Here is a 21669-nt window from a genome sequence, read left to right on the forward strand (position 1 = left end):
AAAATGAGAGCACCTTCCTGGGTCATACAACTGCTACACCTGTAATCTTTAGTGTTAAATAAAATGATCCTATTTCTAGTTTTCTTCAAGATTTTGTAAATTATTATCTGATTGATAATGGAGACAATATTGATGATTCCTGTACCTACATACTATCTCGAAATCAAATATGTGGGGAGATCACATTTGTCAATATTCCCCACTATTTAACAAAGGAGAGTGAAACTGCGAAACTACAGACCAGTTAGCCTGACATCATTAGTGGGTAAAATGCTATAAGCTATTGTTAAGTTGTACGTGGAATTTTAGAAAACATAGGAATGGCCAGATTCAACAAGAATTTATGAAAGGGATATCATGTTTTTTAGATTAGAACTTGCAGAATAGATAAGGGGTAAACCAGTGAACATATACTTTATATGAACTTTCAAAAGACCTTTGATAAGGTAGCAAGGAGGATATTAAACAAAATAAGAGCACCTATAATTGGGGAAAAGACAATGGCATAGATTTTGAGCTGATTAACAGAAAGAAATCAGAGTGCAGAAAAAACAGAACAATTTTCAGACTGGGAAGTTGCAACTAAGGCGTAGAGCTGGGCCCATCTGTTGACTTTCTACATCAATGGTTTAGGTGATATGAAAAATTATATCCAAACTGGCTGATAATACAAGGATGGCTAGTTATGTTAGAAAGAGGGTGCAGAGAGGTCAACAATGGGATTTGGTGAAGCTAAATGAATAGGCAAGGACATAGTAATTAAAATACGTTGTGAAAAATATGAAGTCATCCATGTTACGAGCAGAATTGGGATGTACTCAACTCCCTCTAATCTTACTACCAATTGCTCTAGTTATTATTCCGCAGGGGTCAGTGCTGGGGAAGCTACTCTTCACATTGTATATTACTGATTTGGACAAGGGGATTGAAGGCTTTGTGGCCAGGTTTGCGGATGATACGGAAATAGGTGGAAGGGCGGGTTGTGTAGAGAAAGCAGAGACTCTGCAGAAGGACTTGGACAGGTTGGAGAGTGGGCAGAGAAGTGGCAGATGGAATAAGTGCGGAGGCATGCATTTTGGTAGTAGGAATAAAGGCGTAGACTATTTTCTAAATGGGGAGAGATTCCAGAAATCAGAGGTGCAAAGGGACTTGGGAGTGCTGGTGCAGGATTCCCAAATAGTTAACCTGCAAGTTGATTTGTTACCAAAGAAAGCAAACTAAATGCAAGCATTTATTTCAGGGGGGCTTGTATACATAAAAGGGATGTAGTGCTGAGGCTCTATAAGGCGCTGGTAAGGCCACATTTGGAATATTGTGAACAATTTTGGGCAACATATCTGAGGAAGGATGTACTGGCTCTGGAGAGGATCCAGAGGAGGTTTACAAGAATGATCCCATAAATGAGTAGGTTATCCGATGAGCGTTTGGGGCCTGTTCTCGCTGGAGTTTAGAAGAATGAGGGGGGAGCTCATTGAAACAAACAGAATAGTGAAAAGCTTGGATAGTGGATGTGGAGAGGATATTTCCACTAGTGGGAGAGTCGAGGATTAGAGGTCATAGCCTCAGAATGAAAGGACGTTCTTTTAGGAAGGAGATGAGGAGAAATTTCTTTAGACAGAGGGTGGTTGAATACGTGGAATTCTTTACCACAGAAGGCTGTGGAGGCTGTCAGTGTATATTTTTAAGGCAGATATAGACAGATTCTTGATTAGTACAGGTGTCAGAAGTTATGGGAGAAGGCAGGAGAAGGGTTAGGAGGGAGAGATAGATTAGCCATGATTGAATGTTGGAGTAGACTTGATGGGCCAAATGGCTTATTTCTACTTTTTATCACTTCTGAATTTATAACCTAGTTATTGACTCCTCTGCTAAGGAAATGTCTCACTTTCTAAGCTTCTCATAATTTCTAGATCAATGCAGCACAGGAACGGGCCCTTCGGCCCACAATTTTGTACATAATTGTGTACCTTAGAATATTTAAGTGGTTCCTAGATAAAGTCTCAAGAGCATAAATGATCCAGCATTTGGTCATAATTAACATAATCCCTGGATTAACTCTTCGAGTTTGGTTCCCAAATTTAGCTTCAGAAAATAAGCATTTCCAAGATTAGGTTCCAGCAAATATATAGTATATAGATTTTGACTAAGAATGTAAGTGGTTGTGAATTTGGTCTGTTAGTCGAAATTATCTCAGGATCCTTGGCATAGGTGGTCCCTGAATTAGAGCTCGTGGTCCCATGATTTGGTAATTCAGAAAACATGGCACTTTGTTTTAATTTCTCGTGATGATTGACCTCAGGATTTGTTCCTCTGTGGAAATGGTCCACAAATTTGGTGACAGAGCACACACACTCTTGCTATCTTGGTTTCTCAGTTTAAATCAGGGATGCATAACTATTCGTGGAAGGCAAGATTTACAATCTAAACCATTTCTGATGGCCATACACAAGAAACAGATGTTTTGTAATATGCCATTCAGTAAAATACATAAGAGCTAAATGTTTTCTTCAAAACGCTAATTGGTCATATTGGACACATTAATCTGGGATAGATTACAGGTTGAAATTGTAGCTGCAGTGGTAATCATAGAAGATGATATTTCATAAATCTCAGCAGAGGTATATTTCAGTGAGACAAAGATTCCATAAGAACGATGAACCATCCCAGGCTAATATCAAAGTTAGGGATGGTGTCAAATTTAAAGAATTATGACCGGAAATTGGAGGAGCAGCACCTCATATTCCGCTTGGGCAGTTTGCACCCTAGCGGCATAAACATTGACCTCCAATTTCCGGTAGCCCTTGCTGTCTCTTCCCCTTCTCTGCTCTCCCTCAGCCCTCGGGCTCCTCCTTTTCCTTTCTCCTTTCTTCCCCCCACCCCACCCTACATCAGTCTGAAGAAGGGTTTTGGCCCGAAACGTTGCCTATTTCCTTCGCTCCATAGATGCTGCTGCACCTGCAGAGTTTCTCCAGCACTTTTGTCTACCTTTAGAATGATGCAGCTCATTGTGTTTGTGCCATCTTTTTAAGAGAACTTTTAAACATTAAATGTTATGCAACGAAGAGTGCTTGCACATCTCTGCCATATGTTAACCGACCAACTATGCACACATTAGTTCTGTAACCCAATATTATATAATAACAGACTATCTTTTGAAGGAACTCAGGGGATTAGGCAGCATGGAGAAAATGGATGGGCACATTTTGAGTTCGCTAGTATAAGAGATGAGGGGGAGAGGTGGACAAGAACTGGCAACCGATAGGTGGATTCAGATGAGGAGGTGTTGAATGTCAAATGCTCACTATATGGTGACAAGCTGCTTGTCATCAGTACTATTATGCTCACCATGGTCCTTGGTCCAAGGCTTGATGTAGGTAGACTTGGGATTTAGACTAAACAGACTTAGACTTGGATCAAACTTAAACTTGGCTTCATGGAAGGAATGAGAGGGTGAAGGTGGAAGGTTGTTTTTCCAACTGGAGACTTGTGACTAGTCTGTTATCAGTCTGAAGAAGGGTCTCGACCCAAAACGTCACCCATCCCTTCTCTGCAGAGATACTGCCTGTCCCGCTGAGTTACTCCAGCATTTTGTGTCTACCTGTGACTAGTGATGTACCTCAGGGATCAGTGCTAGGGCTATTGTTGTTTGTGGTTTATATCACATCAATGACTTGGATGAAAATGTACAAGGCATGTAAGTTTGCAGATGACACTAAATTGGTGATGTCGTAGATAGCGAAGATGGTTATCAAAAACTACAGCAGTATCTTGATCAGTTGGATAAGTGGGCTGAGGAATGGTGTTTAATTCAGTTCAGTGCTAGGTTTTGCATTTTGGGGAGTCAAATCAGGGCAGAACCTTCACAGTGGATGGCAGGACCCTGGGGAGTGTTGTACAGCAAAGAGATCTAGGAGTGCAGGTACCTAGTTCCTTGAAAGTGACATCACACGTAGATCTTTTGGTCGGGCATTGAGTACAGAACTTGGGATGTTATGTCACAGTTGTACTAGATATGTGGAGTATTGTGCTCAGTTTTGGTCACCCTGCTATAGCATGTTACTAAGATGGAAATAGTGCAAGAGAAGATTTACGAGGATGAAGCCCCAAGCTATAGAGAGAGGTTGGGCAGGCTAGCACTTGTTCCTTAGAGCCCAGGCAGATGAGGGGTGATCTTATAAGATCATAAGGGGAATAGATGGGGTAGATACAGTCTTTCACTCAGAGTAGAGGAATCAAGAATAAGAGGACTTAGAATTGAGGTGAGTTGGGAAAGATTTAATAGGAACCTGAGGGGCAACATTTTCACACAGAGGCTTGTGGGTATATAGAATGAACTGCCGGAAGAGGTAGTTAAGGCAGGTACTGTAGAAAAATTTAAAAGACATTTGGACTGGTACACCGATAGGAAAGATTTAGAGGGATATGGTCCAAACGTCAGCAGGTGGAACTAGTGTACATAGGGAATCTTGGTCAGCATGGGGAAGTTTGGCCAAAGGGCCCATTTCCATGCAGCTTGACTCTGACTCCACCTGAAGTCAGGTGAATCTGGGATGATTGTGCTCTCTGTAATGCAATTGCCGCCAGATCATTCTTCCAACAAGTGCTCATGTGTTTCTGGTGGGGAATGCCACAGTCTGCTCCTTTTATGAAGTTAGGTAGTCCAGGGATTTTCTTGGAACTGGTGGATAACACTATGGCCACAACAGCTAGTGTGGTGACTTAGCATGTGGGACAGAAGCAATCCTCTTGGGGTAGACTATTGCTGGTGGACGACACAAGCTCATCTAGCCCGCAAGCTTTTATGGTTCATCACTGAGTTACATGAGTATAGACCTTGACTCAGTGCAAGTGATTCCTGATTTGGTTTAAATGAAAATTCTTGCTGCTCTCACCTCCTCCTTGCAGCTCACTTCATTTAATAACTTACATTTTCACACCTCTTTATTTCAGCTTCATGTTATTCTCTTCAATGTAAGAGAACGCTGGTTCTTTTCGAGTAGATTGGATTCTTCCTTATTTTACAGACCAGTAACTTGGTTGTAGGGTTGGGAGATATGGTAGAGCAATGGTCTTTTGCTGCTACATTTTGTACATGTGCACACACAATGTGGCCACTGTGCCTTGGTGGAGGTTAATGTTTTAGGCGTTGGACAAATTGCCAGTCTAGTAAATAGCTTTGTCCTTGATGGCTTTTTGAGTTCTGTTGGTTTTTGGGGAAACAAGCGTGTAGTGTTCCTTTACAATCCTTATGTACCATGTGAAGAGTGGAAATTCTTTCAAGACTGGTGATCTCTGACTTGCTTTAAAAATCATAGCATTCTTGATGATGGTCCCGTTAATTTCCAAATAAATGGGACTCCCCAGGATGCTGATGGTGGTTAACGTCGACAATGATGATGATGGCACAGACAGGCCGTCAAGAAGATGTGTGACGATTCTTGGACAGGGTCATGTGGACAGTGCGAATGTTAGTGGTCACTTTTCAACGAATGTCTACATATTATCGATGTCCTCCTTTTTTTGCATTGACGGCCAAAACTCGTTTTAGACGACGTTTCTCTCAAAAGTCAATCGTGGAGCGACCGACATCCCCGCGGCCTCATCGATCGACGCTTGGAAGCTTCAAAAGCCAACCGTCAGGTCGCGTGAGGCCGGTGGGCGGGGACCGCGGAGGCTGCGAGTGAACAAGCAGCGAGCGCGCGCCACTGGTCCACACAGATCGGACAACGGCATGTGGCGGGCTCAGTCGTCCTTAAACCCACTTTAATTTTGATTCTCATCATAATTGGGCGTCAATTGTTGATATTGACCGCCGTTACTCGCGCCCATCCTACCTTGAGTCATGATCGTTCTGATATTCAAATAATTTCTTAACACACACTCTCATTCCTATTCTCATATATTTTTCCTTTAATGATTCTCTTACTACTCTGCATGGTGAATTTGACATCTCGGCAGCGTGACCCTCGGACCATAATGCTGTTGCGTATCCCCAATTGACCTGCCTTCTCTGTGGAGTTTGCACGCTCCAGCTGTGGCGCGCAGGTTTCCTTTAGACTTTAGAGATACAGAAACAGGTCCTTTGGCCCACCGAGTCCTCGCCGATCAAAGACCACCAATAATACACTAACCTACACGCATTAGAGACAATTTTACATCTCAGGAAGCCAGTTAACCTCCAAGCCAGTGTATCTTTGGAGTGGGAGGAAACCAGAGTACCCGGAGAAAACCCACGTGGTCATAGGTAGGCCGTACAAACCAAAGATACTAGTACAAACTACACGGAAAGTACAAACTTCCTCCTTGGGACTCTGGGTCCTCCCACATACAGAACGTACAGTGGGATTTGACCATAGAAAACTAGTGTTGGAGGAATTGCTAGGTATGGAAAGACAGGGAAATAAGTGGGGAGATGCCGCTGATGAGATTGCTCTGGGCTGGCATAGAGGATGGGCTGTATGCCCCCCCTGCACTATATGGAAATATGGGTAACTTGGCCTTGGACATAATAGTGTAAAGTGCAATAACGTCCCAATGGTTCATTCCTGGGAAATTTAATTACTGTATAGCTGAAATGTAAACACTGTAATATATTGCATGTAGTTATAGCTACTAATTAACCACTGAGCAAATAAAGTCAAAAACATCTTTAAAGTTACAAGCAACCAACCATGTCTTGCAGCTGGGCCCACATAAATCTAACACAAAAAAAAAGACATTTCCATTAAACTTTAAATGGTAAATGCATTCAGCTTCCTTCCTCTCTCGAAGATGCTCTCATTTGGTTGAGGTCCTGTTGTCTGCAAGTGCTCGACATTCATTACGATTTGGTCCTGCTCTCTGAAGTTGATTCTTATTGGAAATGGAGTGCACTGACTTATTTTCCAGTACATCTCACTGTGTTAGAGTCATAGAATTGTGCAGCATAGTAACAGGCCATTCGGGCCACTGTGTTTATGCCAACAATCATTCCTACTCATTCAATTGACTAAACATGTTTACCTAGATTAATTCCATATTCTTTATGGCCTTCTTTTAAGTACATGTCCAAATGCCTCTTAAAAGCTGTTATTATTTTCTCCCTTCACCACATCCTCTGGTCATTCATTTGAGATACTAAGTTTTCCTTTGTATGACAAATTTACCCCTCAGATCCCATTTAAACCTTTCACCTTAAAGCTATGCCCTCTAGTTTTAGACATGTCTACCGTGAGAAACAGACTAGCTATCTTTCTTATCCATGCCTGTCATTATTTTATACACCTTTATCACGTCACCTCTTTGCTCAAGGGAAAACAGACCCAAGCCTACCCATTATCTTCTTATAACTCAAGCCCTCCAATCCAGGGTGTTCTTATGTAAAACCTAGATATTAAGGACCGCCATGTTAAATACATGGATGAAAAGATCCATCCCCAATGTCCATTAATTTGAGTGTAGATTAGATACGGAGAAAAGCCTCACTGTTTACTGTTTGCTTTATGGACAACTGTCTTAATGAGTATTTGCAACATATTTTGGCAAGTAGATGAGCATGTAGATGCTATGAAGTCGTGCACTGGACACATGGCCATTCCGGCAAATATCTTGACTGAGATTCCAAAGGAAACACTACAGGCTTGGAGTGGATTTCTGCTCACTGAATACATTTAAGTTACGAATAAACAATGAAATGCAGGTGCTGGATTACAAAGAAATGACATAAAGTGCTGGAGTAACTCAGCGGATGGAGAACATGGATCGGTGATGTTGAAGATACTACTTTGTAATTTTTTTCAACTCTTTCCCATCTGCCCTGTGTGATGGACCTCATTTGTGTGTTGGGGCTCATCATTGCTTCTTAGTTTTAGAACATAGAAAAGTACAGTACAGGCCCTTCGGCCGACAATATCTGTGTGGTACTTGATGCCAAGACATACCACTCCTTTCTGCCTGCTCATAAACCATGTCCCTCCATTCCTTGCATAACCATGTGCCTATCTAAACACAGAAATGCCACTATCGATTCCACCGACACCACCACCTATGGCAGCGCATTCCAGGCACTCACCACTCTCTGTGTAAAAATCTTAATCCACACATCTCCTTTAAACCTCACCGTTTCCATCTCACTCTCACATTGCAGATACCATTCCTTCCTCGGAAGGCTTAACATAAGCTTCATAAATCCCAGTATCTAGTATTGTTTACAGAAAAAGCTGAACCAGAAAATTGTGACTGTCCAGTCTGAAAAAGGGTCCCACTCAAAACACTATCTGTCCAGTTCACTTCCACAGACGCTGCCTGATCTTTCTGTAATGAAGCAGAATTAGTGTACTCTAATCCTGCAATAATGAATTCATCCCAACAACAGTGGGAAGCAAGTGTTGAATTTGGGATTCTACACTTCATGAAGAATCACCCCCTTTAAATAATAAAATGCAACATGTCTTGTTTTATTTTTCACACATATTTTCCATGAATTGCAGAGATCCAACACAATGTAAATTACTGAAATCAGTCATCACTGCAAATGAAACAATTGAGAATCTTAACAAGGTGACACATAGCTGTAACAATATTATCAGCATGTCTCAAACGTCCTTGTTATCACAGCGCAGATTTGAATTTCAGGCCTAATTCTCTACTATGACAGGAAATACCATTCATTTCCAGCACCTGCAATACTTTGCATCTGAACTACTGTAGAACCTTCAACAAAAGAAGATACCAACATGTTTCATTTGGACATTATCAGGGGGGAAAAAACGATACTGAGCCAAGAGGAGATATTTGACCAAAGAAATGGTTAAAGTAGTAGAATTTTAAGAGGTATTATTTTAAAGAAAGGAGTCCTCTCCGAGAACATCAGATTTTTAAAAAGGTGACAAACAGTGTTACTGTGTAGCATGCATGGATTTTAGCAGGATGCTTGTCAAAGTCAAGATTGAACATAAAAAGAAGGGTCCTATAGAATCCAAGGGAAGAATGACATGTTGGACTTCTTTCTGCTACACTGTAAACACTAAAAGCTAAAGGACCAGGTGAGGGACTGAAGCAATTTAATTTGCATCATTCTGCCTCTTCGTGTAATCCTGAATGCAGGATTGGAAATAAACCATGGTGTTATTCTGCGGCATAAACAAAATGATGTAACATTTTGGAACAAAATAGCCCAGAGCAATACTAAAGGCACTAGTGACAGTTAGGAAAGTCTGTATGTGTGAGGTGTACCTTTCCTGATTGGGGGTGACCATTGATGTCATATACAGAATGTAATACACAAAACAGATCATCATACTGAAGGCAATGAACTTAGCCTCATTGTAATTTTTTGGTAGGTCTCTTCCCATATAAGCAAAGATGAAACATGCTACTGTTAGAAAAACAGTGTAAAGAAAACTGAGAGAGAAGCCAATGGTGTTACCAATGTTGCAGTCCAGGACAATTGCTTTCGTAATGATATGCCCATGAGTGCTGGGTGGACCTGTAATCATCCACACAGTGCAAATGATGATTTGGATGAAGGTGCTTAAAAAGATGAACATGTACTGTCCATTATATTTAACCCAATATTCGTGGGCCTTGGGCAACTTGGCAGCCAGTTTAAAGATACAGACAATTTGAAATGACCTAACCAAGATACAGGACAGGCAGATGGTGAAGCTGACTGTGAAAAAGATCTGTCTTATTTGGCAGAATGCATTGCTTGGTTTGTCAATGTAGAAAAACACACAGGAAAAGCTACAGATTATTGATGCAAGCATGAGAAAACACATTCTGCCACCAGCAGACCTGACAACTGGAGTGTTGTAATTAAGTATAAAGATGATTGCTATGATAATGGTCAGCAAAAGTCCACCATTCGTCAACGTCAATAGAAATATAGAGAAAGGTGCATGCCATTCCAGGTAGTTTAGCTCCCGTTCCATGCAGTGATGGCTCCTTGGAGGTGACCACTGATGCCAGAGGCAATCCACACAACTGTAGGGATCTGCAACAAATTTAATTATGATTAATTCACATGGAGGCCACTTTAAAGAAACTGTGCTGTCCACATTGGATATGGCAGAGCACCGGATTTGACCCAAAGGTTATTTGGCCAGAAGAAGGGTTTCCGAGCCAAAAGTCATCTGTACATTCCCTCCACAGATGCTGCCTAACAAGCTGAGTTCCTTCAGCACTTTCTTCGACTTTTAACAACTTATTGAAAAACTCCCACTCCTTTCAGCAATATTGTCAACCACTTCTTTGAATTTTATACTGTATTGAAATCTGTTATAATCCTTAACTTCAGCCATGCTCATGTTGATTTTCCAGGGGAGACTTTATCTCATAGACATGAATAACGTATAGAGCAAATTTCCTTATACACTCTTGGTAAAAAAAAGTCCTCTGGGAGTCCTAGAATACAAAGAACAGGATGAAAGAAAAGTGATTGGGGGAAGATTACATGTTGAGCTACCCTTGGACTGTAAACAGGTAAGTGTTCTAGTATTCATTGAAGATGGTAACTACATTTGGTTTACCTCATAGCTGCCCACTATAGGATTTGCTACATTAGTCCTGATGGACAGACTTTAAACAGGTAGATACAAGAAACTGCAGACGCTGGTTTACAAAAGAAAAAATACACAGAGTACTGGAATAACACTGTGGGTTAGGAAATATCGCTGGAGAACATGGATAATGACGTTTGGGTCAGGACCTTTCCTCAGAGCATCATATATAGATGCTAGACATATGCTACAGCACATTCTTGGCTAATATAGTAAGTTGCAGACTTCTGTTCACAGTGAGTTTGTGTTTTCATGTAACCTTTTAGGGGATTTAATAGGTCAATCACCTACTGAAAAACAGAGGCACTTTGTAGGCTTCCAATTAAAAAAAATGTTATTTTTAACTTTTTTCAGTTTCAGAGTGTGAAGCAACCAATTGCCCACAAAGATTCTCTCATCGCATTACTGAACATAATTCTAGATCCAAAGTTATAGTAATGAATTGTTTTTGTTCCATTTTAATAACCCATAAATTCCTCTCCTCCCCCCCCCCTCCACATGTGGAGTTAACTAGCGGCTGGTTTTCTGCAGAAAGAAATTGAATCCTGGCTGAATAAAAACCAAAGGTCTCTTTGGTTGACTCAACCAATGAGGCAAGAGAAGAAATGCGAGCTATTTTGAACAGAATTTCCTATTAGAGGTAAGCAGTTGCAGATGGTGATATTTTACAATCCAATGAGGTCAAGGAAAAAAGTAAATCAAAAACTAGGTGAGGAATAGCGGATAAAGAGGCTTACTGACCACTTTGATTCAGGAATGTTCCTGAGGGACAATCTTCACAGTTGTAGCAGCAAGGAAAAATCCCTCTTGGGACTTTCTTCTGTCCAGGTTCACACATCGTTGAACAATTAGAAAATGGAATCTGGTGGATAAAATACACAAGACCTCTCTAAGCTTCATAAAGAGACCCAGCTATCATTGTAGAAATTAATTTTGCTGTGGAGTGGGGTTGGAAGGGGAAGACAGGGTAGGTGTCTTCCCCATCCAAAGGCAAAAACAGTGGGGGGTTTTTCTCTGGAGCTTCATAACAGTTCCACAAGAACAAAATTATTAAGTTTTTACAGCGTTCTCACCAAGTTATCTTCCAAATTCCACTGGATTAAGGATGGATTGATGCTGATCTTTCTTGTAGCTGGCATGTACGAACCAATAGTCTTAAAGTTGACTCCGACTCTCATCCAATCCCATAAAACAATGTCATAGCCAACTGGTGGGTCTCCGTTCTCATCAAAATAGAGAGTGTAATCTTGAAGGTTAAATTTCACCGTCTTTAATCTGCTGAGTAACTGTCACACAAATAATTGAATGCAAATACATGAGATCTACATTGAGATTGGGCCGTTCAACCAGTAGGTTTGACATTGTTTATAAATCATTCAATCATCACTGAAATTCTAAATATCACCGGTGTTTGGCTCAAATTCTTTAATTCTACTCGACTGATTTTCCTTACTACTATTTGAGTTTGATTATCTATTTAATTATGTTTTTGTTGAATTAATTATTGAAAGCTGAGCATTTGGATGTTAAATTTATTAATTGTGATTACGTTTCAGGTTAGATTAGGGGCAAATTCCGAGATTTAATGATTTACTTGTCAAGGGCAAGTCTTAAGATCAATTGCTAGGTCATGGCTCACAGTTAAATCTTAAAATTCAAGTTTGAAATATGTCTTGGGGTTCATTATGCATTCAGTTTTAGGATGTAGACACAGGAACTGCAGATGCTAGTTTACAACAAAAAAAACACGGCAGTCTGAAGAAGGGTCTCGACCCAAAACGTCAACCATTCCTTCTCTCCAGAGATGCTGCCTGTCCCGCTGAGTTACTCCAGCATTTTGTGTCTACCTTCAATTTAAACCAGCATCTGCAGTTCTTTCCTACACAAAGAGGAGATTGCAGAGCTGGGGACATTGGGCAAGGGATATGGAATGGAATGCTATTTATTGTCATTCAAACCTAGGTTTGAACGAAATTACATTTACTACAGTTTTTTTTTACATTACAAATAATATGAGGATTGGATTGGATGAAGTTCAGGAAGATGATGAGGTGAAATTGAGGGATATGGGTAGTAACAAAGTTGGGGGGGATGGGGACAAGATAAAGCTGAGGAGAAAATGAGGGTGAATGGGATGGATGTGTTAAAAAAACAGGTTTGTTGTGCACGTAGGGCTTCTCCTATTTCCATTAATTTTTAGGCTCTCATACATCTGCCTAAATGTGAATCACACTGGATGGGCATACACCTACCTGCCATGGGAGGAAGCTTTGTGTTCTATCGCACTGTGTCGCATTACATTGGAGTAGATCGTGCAATGCATGGGCCACAGCATACACAGCTGAGTATACATTGTGTGAGATTCTCTTCTCCAGGCTGGGTGATGAAGAGTTTAAATGCTTAGCCTTCAGCCAATTACATTCTTGATCACAGGTGCCTCTGTTATTGGTACACTCTCCCAATCCCAGGCCTGGCACGATCCCTGAGTAAATGTGGTTCAGAGGTTTGTCTAGGAATTCCTTAAAGTGTGTCAATTCCCCTTCCTTAACCGCTATGCCGATAACAGTCCCAATACTCTCAATTCTTGGTATTTTTGTTATCTCCTCCGATAATGAAATGGCTTCACTTACGATCCACACTTTGGAAGCAAGATTTTGAGCCACAACAAAACTGAAAAATACTTGTGCTATTAACTTATTGGAAAAGAGAATTGTAACATTGACAGTGCTGCTGATGTTGTTAATGACTTGGTTGATAATCTCGGGGGAAGTAGAGATAATACCCTGATACGCAATGCAAGTCCCCAGTGCCGAGGCCATTTCCACCACTTTGGTTAGTCCATTGCGTCCATATTCATTGTCACTGCCAACAACAGCAATCCAGTTCCAACGGAATTCCTGGATCAGTAAAGCCATGGCTTCTACTTGATTCTTGTCACTTGGAATAGTCCGGAAAAATGACGGGAAATGCATCTTGTCACTCAGAATCTCAGCAGATGCCAGGTAACTAATCTGCAGAAGCGGAACAAACACCTGCGTCAATGCAGAATTTCACAAACAATGAGGTATCTCTATGTGCATTTACTGTCAACTCATAGTAAGACAATCTGTGTAAGATTCCATACAAAGCAATAAAAGGAATATAAATGAACAAATGATCTGCCAATAATTGACACAAATACCAGGAAGAATTATCTTACTCTTTATCACATGTTATATGCCATAGTATCTTTAATATTCACCTGTGAGGGCAGAAGTGGCCTTACCTGAAAGGTAGTTATCTGACAGTGCAGCTACCCATATTGCTGCATTGCTCTCCCAGTAGGGATTCTTATGTTCAAGTCCATTTTGGTTCGGAGATGTGCAACCACTGAGAAATATACTCATCCAGAGTAAATCACCTTTCCTTCAGGTCGTTCCATCCAAAGTATGATATGGGGTTTACTGATAAAAGCGTTAGGATTCCTAGCTGCCCTCTAGTTCAGATGATGAACGTACTGCCCACAATAACATCTCACATGTTTTAATACACCATTAGCCTAGTCTAATCAGAACAAGCTGGATTAACTCAGCGGGACAGGTAGCATCTCTGGAGAGGTGAGTGGGTGACGTTTCGGGTCGAGACCCTTCTTTCTCTCCAGAGATGTTGCCTGTCCTACTGAGTTACTCCATCTTTTTGTGTCTATCTTCAGTGTAAACCAGCATCCGCAGTTCCTTCCTAAACAAATCAGAACAATATTACCATATCAAAGGAGATAACAGGAGTGACCAAAAATGTGAACTTTAACAAAGCTGTGGAAGGATAAGAGCCATATGGAGGTCGTAGAAGGCAGAGGTAAAGGAAAGGGGTCTTTTAGAAATTAGAATCTGATTAACAGAACATTCGAGCATGGTGAAGTTTGGATGTAATGGGACAGAAGGTATTTTCAAGATTATGGAGGATGAGATATTAAAGTATTTAAACCCAAGGACAACAATTTAACTTTTGATTAAGGAACCATAAACATACGTAGATTATCATGAACAGTGGGAATGAATAAATTGGGCTTGGTGCAGGATAGCTAACAAAAAATATAGTTATAGTTGTTCAAAACACTGCAGATGCCACATTCTGAGTATTGTGTTCGGTTTTGTTAACACTACTAAAGGGACAATGTCATTAGGCTGGAAAGACTGCACAGAAGATTCACAATGATGTTGCCAGGACTGGAGGGCCTGAGCCATCGGAGGAGATTGGGGAAGCTAGGATTTTATTCCTTTGAGGGTGTGAGGCTAAGGGTGATCTTATAGAGGTGTATACAATTGTGAGGGGAATTGATAGGGCGAATGCACAGAGACTTTCACTCTGGAGAAACAGAGAACATAGGTTTAAGGTGATAGGTGCCTGAGAGGCAACTTTTTCAGAGGGACGTGGGTATAGGGAATAAGCTGCCAGAGGACGTACAATAACAACATTTAAAAGATACATAGACAGGTACATGGATAGGAAAGGTTTGGGGGGATATGGGCCAAATGCAAGCAAATGGGATAAGCTGTAATGGGGATAAGCTGTACTTGGTTGGCATGGACAAATTGGGCGAAGGGTCTATTTCTGCATTGTATGACTATGACTCAATGAGATTACCTAAAATTTATAAAAGTAAAAGGATAGGAAGGTTACCATCAGAAGAGTGTGTCTTTACTCAAAGAGTGGTAGCTGTATGGAATGAGCTTCCAGAGGAACTGGTGAAGGCAGGTTCGTTTTTATCATTTAAAAATAAATTGGATAGGTATATGGACGGGAAAGGAATGGAGGGTTATGGTCTGAGTGCAGGTAGATGGAACTAGGTGAGACTAAGTGTTCGGCCTGTTTCCGTGTTGTAATTGTTATATGGTTATATGGTTATTAAGATTGTAGTAGGAGGCAGGGCCATTAGCTGTTATAAAAATAGAGATTAGGCTTGGTTGCCTTATGAATTTAAACGCATGATGTAAAGCTTAAACAGGAACCAAAGATCTTTACTGGCTCAGCCAAAGGTAGAAGACATAAAAAGAGGTGAGGTATCGAGAAGGTATAAAACATGTAATCTTGTAGACAGCAGCTTCCATAGTCCAAATGTTGAGATGAAAGAATTTACAAATGTATTCAAGACTGGATGTCAGAAGAGTCGAGGAACCGGTGGTATTGTGAATACAGTCATGAAACTGGATATAATACAGTGGAATGTTTTGCATAAATAACACTAGTACTTTTAAGCCTTGTCGACAGATGTCACTGCCAAGGGCAGCCTATTTCATTTCTGGTATGTGATGAATTTGCTGCTCATGACCCGGGCAGAGGAAAATCAACCATTTCTAGATCCAATAACTGTCCAGTGACATTGGGTGGAAATCCATGATCATGGCCTTCAAGGGAGGTGCCATGGTAGTCTGGCGCATCGATCTCTACAAGGCTGAGGCCACGTGCCAACGCTGCAGTACCTTCTTAAACATCATGGCCTTCAATATAGTTTGCTAAAGTACCCCGACAAATTGTACAAACATTCAGTACCTAATTTCTTTAACATAATTTATGGATGTTTACTGAGGCCTTAAACATCTTCAGAAGACCTGATCCTTGTGAAAGTCTTCAGCAGAGAATGGTAGCAGTAATTTTAAATGAGGCCATGACTACAAAGCCAATTTGAGCATTACGGTAAATTAAGGGAAGTGAAACCTGGGCAAACTGCATCTATTGCAGCTCAGACATTAACAAGAATCATGGTGAAACTTACCTGAGGAATGAGGAAGAAACCTGAAACTCTAGCAATGGTAATTGCTATTTCGCTTGAAGCTGGCCCAATAATAGCGATCACTCTAGGCTGATAGGATGTATAATTGTTTAATATCTCCACTTCTGTTCCTTGCTTGCCTGACAGGAATCTGAACATGGCCTGAATGTCCACAACTTCAGAGCAACTGTCAGTAATATCATAGCCCAGAATAACGCCTGGCAACAGCTCAGTTGAGTTGTTAATTTCTTCAAGGGCAAATCTCATTGCTTGGAAATAGATGAACATGTCTTTCTTGAAGATTGACCTAAGAAGACATCATTTATTTAAATTAAACTTTGACGGGCAGGAAAATTACTGTATAGCTCAAGAATAACATGGTAGGTAATTTTCACAGGTGTCAGACATTTGGACAAACATAGGAAAGTGAAAATTGTGAGACAGAAAAACGACCTATCCATTTCACTTACAGGTCATTGAAAATAAAAACGATGTTCCTGATTAACATAGGCATATTATCTCGTCTGATGAGTTGAACAGACACAGACATGAGTTGGGAAAATCACTGTGTTGAGGAGCTTTGGGAACCAAAGGTCCGAAGTCATAAACATACCCCACTCGTCGTCAGGTGTTTCAGAGTATCAAGTAGACATTTTCCTAAACAAAACACAAAATGGTGGAGGAACTCAGCGGATCAGGCAGCATCTGTGGAAGGAATGCATAGACAGTTTCAAGTTGGGACTATTCTTCAGAATGATAGGTGTAGAGGGGAGATAGCTGAAAAAGAGGTGGACAAAACCTCGACCCAAAACTTCACTCATTCCTTCTCTCCAGAGATGCTGCCTGTCCCGCTGAGTTACTGCAGCCTTTTGTGTCTATCTTCGAGCCACAGGTGAATATAGGTGAGGAGGGCTTTTGATTGGCAAATGGGTGGCGTAAATGACAAAGGTTAGAGGTGAAAAGGAGACAACGGGTGTCAGACAAGGAAGGGCGTGAAATTTAAAGTAGGAAAAGAGTTGTGGGTGGAAAGGGATGGGAGACTCAGTTGGTGAGTGTACGTTTCCCTGAGTTGCCCAAACAATGAATATATATCTGACCACGTTTTAACCTGAGATCCCACTTCCAGCAGCTGGATACAATACTTATTGAGATTTATGGCATGGATTCAAGAAATATGAAAAAAACATTCAGATGGAGAGCTGCTCCTATCCCTAATCCAATGGAACACATCCACATTGTGAGGCTGACACCTGCCAAACCCAATGTGCAACTCCGAAAAATCCAGGCCAGCAACGTCAAAACATTACTGTCTCCATCTGGGCACTTCAGCTTGATGTGAAAGTGTGATAGCAAGTTCAGGTAGGGTGAAGGAGTGTCCTCAGATGTCAAACTAAGGAGTGAGATAAAAACACAAGTCGTAGAAAATATTATCATGACTAGAATCAGCAACAATTAGAACAATTAATGTGGAATAATGTTTGAAACATGCAACTTGTTGGTTGATTCCCATTAAATCTACACTTTTATTAGACCATGACAATGAAATGCCCCAGCTGTAATTCAGTTTTGGATATTTGTTACACCACATATAAACCATCTGAATCATTTGACTAGAATGCAACTTATTCCTCGATAATATGTATAAAAAACAACCGTACTTCTCAGTCTGTAACTTTCTTGATGACTTCGAATATTCTATTTTTATAATTTATGAATTCATGGCAATTGGGCATGACTGACAAGGTCAGCATTTATTACCCATTCCAAATTGTTCTTCAGAAGGTCATGATGAATACTTCAAATACAAATAAGGCAATCACTATGTGTTGTGCCAGAGGTTAGTGGAGCAATATAGAAACAAAGGCAAGTTCGACTTGGATAGAACTGAAAAGCCAGAGGTTATGCTTAAACTGTGCGCAAGTTTGATTCAACCACGATCAGGGCAATGGACGCAGTATTAATCTCTATATTTTAAAGATGATTTTGAGATCATGGAGAAAGTGCAGAGAATTTTTACAAAGATGATATTAGAAATACGAGGGTGAGAATAGCACGAAAGGACAATGTGACTGGATGGCTATCCTCTTGGGGAAAGTTTGAGCAGTGACCCAACTAAAGTTTTAAGATGATGCCTAAGACATTCAATAGGAAATTCTGAATTTCTTGACCAAAGGCAGTGAGAATGTGGAATTTGGTACCACATGGGAGATGGTTCAAGCAGATTGTATTGATTCATTTAAAGAGTGAAGGACAAGCGTTTATGGAACAGAATTATGCTGATCTAAGGAAAGACAGGAGGAGTGGAACAAAGGTGACAGCAAGAATTGCTTATTAATACATGTGTAGGAAAGAACTGCAGATGCTGGTTTAAATCAAAGGTAGATCGCAAAATGCTGGAGTAACTCAACGGGGCAGGCAGCATCTCTGGAGAGAAGGAATGGGTGACGTTTCGGGTCGAGACCCTTCTTCAGAAATACTGCCTGTTTCTGAGCTATGTATCCTTTGCAATCCTACATATATCATGATTGATACAAACAAAACCTGTAATCATACATATAACATGACTGATACATTCAGGCCGAACACGTTAAGCATATACCCAGACCTTCAGTGTGACTAATACACACATAACTGTGCAAAGAACCTATATATAAAGACACCAGCAACATACACATAGAGCATGTGCATGTATTCATGGTGAGATAGTTATAATATCTCATCAAGGATGAGTTTTACGCACATAATTTTATTCAGCTGTTACTTACTTCTCACAGTTGGGTACAACAGGCTCTGATCGGTCAACATCTTCAAGTGAGGTAGTGTGAATAGGAAACAAGCCCCCAATCACATACTCTCCTGGTGAGGTTAATATCCCCGAGCATCCTTCTGAGACAACTCTAATTGGTTCCACTATTGTGGAGTAAATATACAGGAGCAAAAGGAAGTACATTTTGCTACAGAAATGAGATGGAGCTCTCTGTGCTTGGAGGAAGCTGATTTTGCCATTTCAATGTCTTTTAAAGAATGCAGTGTGAGGGATGGCTGAAGAGCCAAATGATTGTTTGCATAATATTTCCATAATATTCACTGTTCACTTAAGTTGGCTTTGATGCACATACACCCCCACATCATCACAAAGATCCCATTACTCATCTTCAGCTTGTCCCATGGTTTAAGTCAAGACTGTTTAATTGTCATAGGTCCGGACAATGGAACAATGACATTTTACTTGCAGCAGCTTAATAGACCCGTAAATGCAATACACATAAAATATAATATATTTTAAAAATTCAGTAAATTAATAACTAATACCAGTGCAAAAGCCCCCAAAGTTTTTAATACAAAGATAGCCCATAGAAGTTCATAGTTGCTGAGGTTAATGTTGTGTAATGTTCAAAATCCCGAAGGTTGTTGGGAGGAAGCTATTCTTGAACCTGGTGATCATAGTTTTTAGGCTCATGTACGTTTTCCAGATGGTGGAAGCGGAATGATGCAACCACTCATTATCTTGTATCTGTAAAAGTCCAAAATAGTATTCATCGACATACCGAATCTTGTCAACCTTCTAAGGAAGCATAGGTCTTGATGATCTTCGGAGATATGCATGCCCAGGAACTTAAAACATGCTGACTCACTCTAATGCCATCTATCAATGAAGACAGGTTTGAGGATTGTTGACTTTCCCCTCCTAAAATCAACAATCAGCTCTTTGGTTTTGCTGATGTTGGGGGCAAGATTATTGCTCAGGCACCATTCAATCGGATTTTTAGTCTCCCTCCAAAATTCGAAATGGTTCCGTGCTACTCAGGGTTGTAGCAATAATGCTGAGAGTTAATATGCAAATTAAAATGACTCCCCACCCACCCACCACTATTACCACCATCCTCCGATGTGAAGGCACAATGTTCCCCATAAAGTCAGTGGGAGGATTAATGGGTTTGCTGGGTAGATGGCTCTAAGGGATTTGACATTAAAGTTGGAGTTTGGATCGGTGGGTTTAATCTTAGCCTAAGGGACTTGTTTATCTTTCCTCGTTTCTACGTTTGTATCAAACGGTTGTGCCCTTTCTCTTTCTACGAATCAGGTTCATAAAAAACACTGACCTTGGATTAGTTTTAACCGGAAATATAATTCATTGGTTAGTTGAACATCATTCAGCATGTGTAATATATGCAAATATCCTCAAATTAGGTGACCTAATTATTTGATTACAAAGAAAACAGATAAAAATGTCCACAAATAAAGTCGTGAATTTTCTGTTTGCACAGTAGGGAAAGACCAATTACTGCTGCGATACCTTTTGTCGGTTAAAATGACTTGTTACATTTCGCAGTCGGGTTTCCATTTACTGCTGGCCGTGGCTTCTCTGACCGAGGCACCAGGAGTTCATGGAATCAATGCAGAGTACAAGGTGTCTGGAGACTACATCCTTGGAGGACTGTTCCCTTTTCATGAGAATAGCATTGGTCTAGCTCAACGGCTGAAGCCTGAAAGGGTGACTTGTAACAGGTAAGAAACTATCATCTTTAAATTCTCTCCTCACCTGAAGATGTGGACCTTCCACTTGAGTGGTAGCGTCCACCTGCCCAGAAGGTGCTTTCCAGGGCTCAGTCCTCCCATGACTGTACTGCCCTGATTTTACCGGCACCCAAAGTGGCTAGCCTGAACATTTTATTTCAAGCACTCTAGTTTTCTTTTAAAATCAAGATTGAATCCACGACTGCCCCCAGTCCAGACCCTAACTACTCACTGCATAAAAAGGGCTTATTTCGTATTACATTTTGCCAATTACCTTCATTCTCTGATCACTATGGCAGTGTAATGATTATGTTTCTGCAGGAGCAGCCAGAGATTTGATTCTCACTGTGGCATTTAGAGAATTTAAATTGATTAAATGTCTGGAAATTCATAAAATCTAGACTTGGTAATGGTAACCATCGGATGGAACTATTGAAACTATTCAATAGTTCATGAAACTATGAGATTGTGCAAGAAATCTAATAGGTTTATTAATGCTTGTGATTATCTAGTCTGACCTACACATGACTCTAGATCTATCAATGAGGTGACCTCAACCATCTCTTTAACTCAGGGGCAGGTAGAGGTGCAGAACATATGATGGCATTGGCAGTGATGTCCACACCCCACAAATAAATTAATTAAATTGACTCTTGCCCTTTCCGCCATGATCTGCACTTAAAATTCAAAAATAATTAACTCTTAAATGTCCAGAAACCAGCAATGAACAAGTCCAACAGTTTTATACAATAATCAACATTAATTGTCCCATCAGATTCCTTATCTGAGTCCACTGAAGCAGAAGCAGTGAAGGACTTCCCAGCAGTTGGCATGTGAGCCACTCTTTCCCTTGGGCCAGGCAGC

The 21669-nt window shown here is 40.7% G+C and overlaps 2 protein-coding genes across 2 annotated transcripts; both read right to left on the bottom strand.

Annotated features, from left to right (window-relative positions):
* Nucleotides 1-9041: 9041 nt before the first annotated feature.
* Nucleotides 9042-11390, bottom strand: LOC116990300 (taste receptor type 1 member 2-like). Its single transcript, XM_033047808.1, has 2 exons — nucleotides 11280-11390; nucleotides 9042-9973 (listed from the first exon to the last, which is right to left on the bottom strand). The coding sequence occupies exons 1-2, from the start codon at nucleotides 11374-11376 to the stop codon at nucleotides 9042-9044; spliced, it is 1029 nt and encodes a 342-aa protein (XP_032903699.1). The 5' UTR covers nucleotides 11377-11390.
* Nucleotides 11391-11596: 206 nt separating this feature from the next.
* On the bottom strand, nucleotides 11597-16554 carry LOC116990301 (taste receptor type 1 member 1-like). Its single transcript, XM_033047809.1, has 3 exons — nucleotides 16291-16554; nucleotides 12791-13549; nucleotides 11597-11824 (listed from the first exon to the last, which is right to left on the bottom strand). The coding sequence occupies exons 1-3, from the start codon at nucleotides 16552-16554 to the stop codon at nucleotides 11597-11599; spliced, it is 1251 nt and encodes a 416-aa protein (XP_032903700.1).
* Between the last annotated feature and the right edge of the window lie 5115 nt (nucleotides 16555-21669).

This window comes from Amblyraja radiata, chromosome 31, assembly GCF_010909765.2.
Source record: "Amblyraja radiata isolate CabotCenter1 chromosome 31, sAmbRad1.1.pri, whole genome shotgun sequence".
NCBI classification, from domain to species: Eukaryota; Metazoa; Chordata; class Chondrichthyes; order Rajiformes; family Rajidae; genus Amblyraja; species Amblyraja radiata.